At 38.8% G+C, this 7500-nt stretch overlaps 2 protein-coding genes across 6 annotated transcripts in view; one reads left to right on the forward strand and one right to left on the reverse strand.

Annotated features, from left to right (window-relative positions):
* Positions 1-7500, forward strand: part of LOC137654785 (uncharacterized) — a 262756-nt gene that overhangs the window by 46225 nt on the left and 209031 nt on the right. The window lies entirely within an intron of this gene.
* Positions 4567-7500, reverse strand: part of LOC137654783 (mucin-22-like) — a 6376-nt gene continuing 3442 nt past the window's right edge. Inside the window, exons 2-3 of one of the 2 annotated variants that reach the window (XM_068388734.1) lie at positions 6260-7500; positions 4567-6229 (exon numbers count right to left, since the gene is read on the reverse strand). The exon at positions 6260-7500 is cut by the window's right edge and continues 563 nt beyond it. In XM_068388734.1, the coding sequence (XP_068244835.1) occupies positions 5427-6229; positions 6260-7500 (2044 nt within the window). In that variant the 3' untranslated portion in view covers positions 4567-5426. The other variant, XM_068388733.1, reaches the window with a different exon arrangement.

The raw sequence follows: 7500 nt of genomic DNA on the forward strand, positions 1-7500 counted from the left end.
GAAAGCATTTGCTGGGGCTTTTACACTAAAATCATTTCTTAGGGCTTTAACACTGAAAACATTTCCTAGGGCTTTCACACAAAGCATTTCCTAGGGCTTCCACGTTGAAAGCATTTCCTAGGGTTTTCACACTTAAAGCATTTACTAGGGTTTTCACACTTAAAGCATTTCCTAGGGCTTTCACACTGAAAGCATTTCCTAGGGCTTTCACACTGAAAGCATTTTCTAGGGCTTTCACTTTGAAAGTATTTCCTAGAGTTTTCGCACGGATAGCATTTTCTAGTGATTTCTGCTTTTACACAGAGCATTTCCTAGGGCTTTCACACTGAAAGCATTTCCTAGAGTTTTCACACTGAATTAATTTCCTAGAGCTTTCACACTGAAATCATTTCCTAGAGCTTTCACACTGAAACTATTTCCCAGGGATTTCAGACTTAAAGCATTTCCTAGGGCTTCAGATAGATAGAGATTCCTTGGGTTTTCACAAAGCATTTCCTGGTGCTTTCACATAGGTAACATTTCATATGGCTTCTACATGAATAGGTGTTTCCTAGGGCTTTCAGTTAGATAGCATTTCCTAGAGCTCCTACATGAATAGCATTCCATAGGCTTTCAAACACAGAAATCATATCCTTGGGCTCCCCCTTGGATAGAATTGGCTACGTCTCCGTGGATAGCACTTCTCAGATGGCCCACGTTGATAACGTTCCTTGATGGTTCTCTGTAGATAGCAGTACCCTGGTGTCTAAAATTTCCGCCACAGTTACCTTGTACCCCGAGGATTGTTTTGGCCTAGGGGTAAGATTTGTCAATAGCCACTAATGAGAACTTTTGGTTTCATTCACATAAAACAGTCTTTAATCTGCAACTGTCTAAGCAAAGATCTGGCAGTAATGCTAGTCTTTTTAAACGTTATAGATGCTGACTGAGCAAAGTTTTGAAACTAGTTTTAGTCTTTTGGAAGCGTTTTAAATGTAACAGATTCTGTCTGAACGTTTAAAACGCTTCCAGAAGACTAAAATTACTGACAGATCATTGCTTAGACAGCATCTACAACGTTTAAAATGCTTCAAGAACAGAAAAACTACTGTCACTGCTCCAAGATCTGTTTCTCTGAAGTTTCCTGAAGTTATGGAAATTCGATGTATTGTCCTTCCTGCAGTTCCTCTCATACGTCCTTGGATGTTGTGGGTGGCTGAAGGTGTCTGATGTTTTCACATTTGTTTAGTGATGATGATGTTGGTCTCCCTCTTCATCTTCTTGCTTCCCTGTGGTTGATTTTTTTTTCATTGGCTCATGCTCATCATTATTATGGGGACCTAATTTAGAGTCGGATTGCCTGGTGTTTGGGGTTATTGTGTTCCACATTAATTTTTGATTGATGATATTAGTTATACACAAATTATATCAGTAAGATTTGTTAAAGGTGATGATGATTTTGTCAGTTTCATCATGTTAGATAGTCCACTTATATTTTAGGATATTCAGTTAATTTAGAAAAATTCATATTGTTCTTTGTTCAAGGGATTAAATAATTCATTAATTAATGCAGAATTCTTCTGGGAGAAAACTAATTTTTTAAACTATTCAAGGAAACATATAGGTAAAGGTAAAATCTTGATGATACCGGTTTCCAATAAGGTAATTTGTGGTATGTATTAGCAAATTTAATGCGTACACTCGTATTAGGGTGGGGAGAGAGAGAGAGAGAGAGAGAGAGAGAGAGAGAGAGAGAGAGAGAGAGAGAGAGAGATTTACATCTTGAATAATGATGAATGCTTTGCCAACACTTTGTGTGAGAGAGAGAGAGAGAGAGAGAGAGAGAGAGAGAGAGAGAGAGAGAGAGAGAGATTTACATCTTGAATAATGATGAATGCTTTGCCAACACTTTGAGAGAGAGAGAGAGAGAGAGAGAGAGAGAGAGAGAGAGAGAGAGAGAGAGAGAGAGAGAGATTTACATCTTGAATAATGATGAATGCTTTGCCAACACTTTGTGTGAGAGAGAGAGAGAGAGAGAGAGATATTTACATCTTGAATAATGATGAATGCTTTGCCAACACTTTGTGAGAGAGAGAGAGAGAGAGAGAGAGAGAGAGAGAGAGAGAGATTTACATCTTGAATAATGATGAATGCTTTGCCAACACTTTGTGAGAGAGAGAGAGAGAGAGAGAGAGAGAGAGAGAGAGAGAGAGAGAGAGATTTACATCTTGAATAATGATGAATGCTTTGCCCACACTTTGTGAGAGAGAGAGAGAGAGAGAGTGAGAGAGAGAGAGAGAGGGGTATATATTTACCTCTTGAATAATGATGAATGCTTTGCCAACACTTTGTGTGTGTGTGAGAGAGAGAGAGAGAGAGAGAGAGAGAGAGAGAGAGAGAGAGAGAGAGAGAGATTTACATCTTGAATAATGATGAATGCTTTGCCAACACTTTGTGTGTGTGAGAGAGAGAGAGAGAGAGAGAGAGAGAGAGAGAGAGAGAGAGAGAGAGAGAGAGAGGGGTATATATTTACCTCTTGAATAATGATGAATGCTTTGCCAACACTTTGTGTGTGTGTGAGAGAGAGAGAGAGAGAGAGAGAGAGAGAGAGAGAGAGAGAGAGAGAGAGAGAGAGAGATTTACATCTTGAATAATGATGAATGCTTTGCCAACACTTTGTGAGAGAGAGAGAGAGAGAGAGAGAGAGAGAGAGGTATATATTTACCTCTTGAATAATGATGAATGCTTTGCCAACACTTTGTGTGTGTGTGAGAGAGAGAGAGAGAGAGAGAGAGAGAGAGGGGAGCATATCCTCTTTTCTAGAATGATGATGAATGCTTTGCAAAGAATTTATGTGGACCCGTCATTTATATAATCCTTATATAATCCAAGACTCAGCGTTGTCTTTGTATCCAATGTAATACCTTTAATGACACACTTACACCCTCGTAGATTTCCAGAAAGCATCTTTTGTATCTTAATCTTCCTTTGACAAAGGAATAAGGAAGTATTGCTCAATGGGGTGATGTTGCTTTTGATTGCCAGATGCTAATTTAACAAGACTCCATTTTAACATGATTGGCTCATCATTAAGTTAATCACTTGGCTTTCAGTGTAGCTACAACCCTGGTTGGAAAAGCAGGGAAAAATAGCCCAGTGAGTAAAGGAAACAACAGAATAGATAAACTACAAGTTAAGTAATGAAAAATTAAAATTAAATATTTTAAGAACATTAACAACATTAGATTAGATATGTCATATATAAACTATAAAACCTTCAAGGTTTTTCTTATTGCACTATTGTGTGAAATGTTGATGAATATTTCCAGCCTGACCATGAGTAGCCTATATTAATGCATGGTCAACGTCATGTCAAAGTATTTTTGGTTTAGAAATTTATATACATTATATAAGTCAGATGCCGACTGAGAGAATTTTGTTTTAACATTTTGGAAAAGTTTTTATAACCGATTTATTTATATATTTTCATATTATTATTGTTATTATTACTTGCTAAGCGACAACCCTAGTTGAAAAAGCAGAATGCTATAAGGCCGAGGGCTCCAACAGGGAAAATAGCCCATTGAGGAAAGGAATACGGAAACTACAAGAAATGTAACTCATTTAAAATAATATATTTCAAGAACAGTTACAGCACTCAAAAAGATATGTCATATATAAGCTACAAAAACCTCTAAAAGAAAAAATAAAGAAATAAAAAACAGGAGGAAGAGAAACTAGGTACAACAGTGTTCCCCAGTGCACCCTCAAGCAAGAGAACTCTACCCCAAGACAATGAAAGACCATGGTATAGAGGCCATGGCACTCCAAGACCAGATAATAATGGTTTGATTTTGGAGTGTCCTTTTCCTTGTTATCTTTGAGCATTGTTTTTATCTGTATTTTATTACTTCGTAATTGTTAAGAATAGACTTCAGGAATTATAGCCTCGAGCTTTTGACTCGACACTGGCGGTATTTAGTTCCTGATAAACTTAATAATCAGTCCATTCTTAAATTGGTATTTATGATTCTCGTTTATTTCCCCAATTTGTGTCAGAACTCATGGTATTTGTGATATTAAGATGATTAGTTTTTTTTTTTTTTTTTCTTCAAATACAGAGTAAAGGTTTTTCATTTGCAATGTGGTAGGTCTGTTACTCTCCCTTAATGGTAAAGCCGTCATCCTTGTTCTGACTAAATGATTTATCTTTTTTTCTGTCCAGCCGCAGTTAAACACCGTTTACTATTATTATTATTATTATTATTATTATTATTATTATTATTACTTGCTAAACTACAACCCTAGTTAGAAAAGGAGGATGCTCTAAGCCCAGGGGTCTCGACAGGAAAAATAGCCCAGTGAGGAAAGGAAACGAGGGTAAATAAAATATTTTAAGAACAGTAACAATATTACAATAATTTTTCTCCTATATAAACTATGGAAATTTTAACAAAAGTTTTATTATGAATTGATTATAAAAGCATCTCCTTTCATCTTGTTTGTTTATTCTTTGCCTCCGTTCTTTTTTTATAACTTGGTTTGTTATTTTATCCACCCTTATAAACATTGTATATTAATTTTAAGAGAATTTACTTCCGTGCTGTGATTATTTCCTTCTAAAGATATAGTTTAGTTGAGCACGATATATTCATACGATATAATTATACATCCTTTTACAAGCATTAAAGGTTTAAAGGCCGCTCATGAATGGCAGAGGCAAGGGACAGTGACATTGTCCTATCAAGCAGGGGAATGACCTAGAGACTGACCATATATACTTATGATCAGCGCCCAAGCCCGCTTTCCACCTAAGCTAGGACCAAGGAGGGTCAGGCAATGGCTGCCGATAACTCAGCATGTTGACCTATAGGCTTTTGAAAACCTCTCATCCTTAGCTCACGAGGATGGTGAGGTTGCAGCGACTAAAGGAACTAACGAGTTTGAGTGGATTCGCACCCCAGTCTGGCAATCACCAGACAAGGACGCTACCATCAGGCCACCACAACCCTAAGATAAGAAACAGAGCCAGCATGGGTCAGGACAGACCAAAATGAATACATTTTATTGATAGATGGCTAATTCGTTACGTTTTAAGGTAGTATGAACCTGGTACAATGACGGCAATATCTATATAGATTTTACATATCAATTATATGTAGCAATGAACCAGTTTCACCTACAGATCCTCAGTTTGAAAGCTGTTTCACGTTGTTTATTGTCATAGATTTAGCTGTATTCATTGCTTTCCTTTGTCTTCTATGCTCAGGAAATTTATGAATGAAATGCTGCTGAAACTCTGAAATATGTATTTACAATTGCTTATGCTTTTTACAAAATATACATTTACCACACATTACTTATCATTAGCTGTACAGTCAAAAGTGGATTTCTAAGAGGCGTCCTTTACCAAAATAATTTCTTTTTTGGTTTAGAATCACAAAGAGCTACCGTCCAAATCCAAGGGGAGGTTTGCACACGTGTTCCTGCAGACAGGTGTCGAAGCAGCACTTGTCAACGCCTCCACATGCACCATCGTTGGAACAGGTTGCAGGTGGCTGGAAGCTCCTGACGGGTGGGCAGACGGGGCGGACAGGGGGACAGTATCCAGGTTTGACGACTCCAGCGAAGCTCTGTGGTTCATGGGCGCTTTCGCAGCAGTAGGCCTGACCCTGGGGAGTCCTGCACCAGTAGCGGCAGTCGCTTGGGGGCCTGACGGCACCAATACCACCGATGCTCCCAGTAGCTGGAACTCCTGGAATTAATCCGCCAATTCCTGGGGCTATTCCACCAAGTCCTAACCCTGAAGTAATACCACCCAATCCACCCACTGGACCAAATGTGAGAGGTACGCTGAAAAACCTTTGGTTTCCTAAGCCTCCTGTTCTTCCTTCAGCTTGTGTGCCAGCTTCATGCTTACCATTGTCATTACTACCTGCATTTGTCGGACTATGGTCATTAACAGCAGTATTCATTTGGCTTGCAGGATTAAGATTAGCATTTATCTGTGCTGCCATGTTCTGATTAGTAGTGGCCAGCCCTTCTTGGTTACCATTTCCAGATGCTTGGGCTTCAAGGTTAACATTAGCATTTGCCTGTATAGCAGTGTTATGATTAGGAGTTGCCAGCCCTTTGTGATTAGCATTTGCAGTTGCCTGGCCTCCATGATTAACATTTGTAGTTGCCTGACCTCCATGGTTAACATTTGTAGTTGCCTGACCTCCATGGTTAACATTTGCAATTGCCTGACCTCCATGGTTAACATTTGCAATTGTCTGACCTCCATGGTTAACATTTGCAGTTGCCTGACCTCCATGATTAACATTTGTAGTTGCATGGCCTTCACGGTTAACATTTGCAGTTGCCTGACCTCCATGATTAACATTTGTAGTTGCATGACCTCCATGGTTAACATTTGTAGTTGCCTGACCTCCATGGTTAACATTTGCAATTGCCTGACCTCCATGGTTAACATTTGCAATTGCCTGACCTCCATGGTTAACATTTGCAGTTGCTTGGCCTTCATGGTTAATGTTTGCAGTTGCCTGACCTCCGTGGTTAACATTTGCAGCTGCCTGACCTCCATTGCTTAAATTTGTAGTTGTCTGACTTCCATGGTTAACATTTGAAGTTGCCTGAGTTGCACCATTATCAGTTATTTTGCCTTGGCTTGCATGGATAAGATTGACATTTGCATGAGTTGCACTATTATCATTAGTAGTTGTATGTCCTATACGCTTAGTAAAAGTAGTTGCCTGGCTAGCCGAATTTTCTGCAAACACTGTCTGGCCTGAATGTTGAGCATTAGCATTTGCTTGTCTTACATTATTATCAGTAGCAAGTAATTGGCTTGCAACGTTATTAGTAACAGTGACATGGCCTGCATGATTAACATTTGCAGTAGTCTGGCTTGCACTATTATCGCTAGAAGATAACTGGCTTACACTATTATCAAAAGTTTTTAACTGTGTGGCGTGATCAAATTTAGCATGATTACCAACATTTGTCAGAGTTGCTTGATGAATTGGGTGATGACTGTTAGCATTGACTTGAATATTTTGGTGACCATTGTTACTGAACTGAATTGCTCTTTGAACATTGGTATTTGCATGGCCTGAACGATCCACATTAGCTGTTGCTTGGATTGCAGGGTGAACATTGGCATTTGCCTGAATTATATGATGTCCATTAGAAGTGATCTGAGCTGCTTGGTTACCATTAGAATTGGCCGTAATTGAACGGTGAACATTATTATTGGCCTGACCTGCTTGATTGACATTGATAGTTGTTGGACCTGCTTGATTGACATTAGCAATTGATGGGCCTAATCGATTGACATTAGCAGTGGCGTGACCTGTATGATCAACACTGGCAATTGCATGAATCTCATGATTACCAGTAGTGGCCTGAATGGTATGATCAATATTAGCACTGGCATGTGTTGCTTGATTACCATTGTTCTGAATTTTATGATTTACATGTAAGTGTTGCTGGCTTAGAATATTGTTATGGACATTTTGT

Source organism: Palaemon carinicauda, chromosome 15 (genome assembly GCF_036898095.1).
Source record: "Palaemon carinicauda isolate YSFRI2023 chromosome 15, ASM3689809v2, whole genome shotgun sequence".
Classification (NCBI taxonomy): domain Eukaryota; kingdom Metazoa; phylum Arthropoda; class Malacostraca; order Decapoda; family Palaemonidae; genus Palaemon; species Palaemon carinicauda.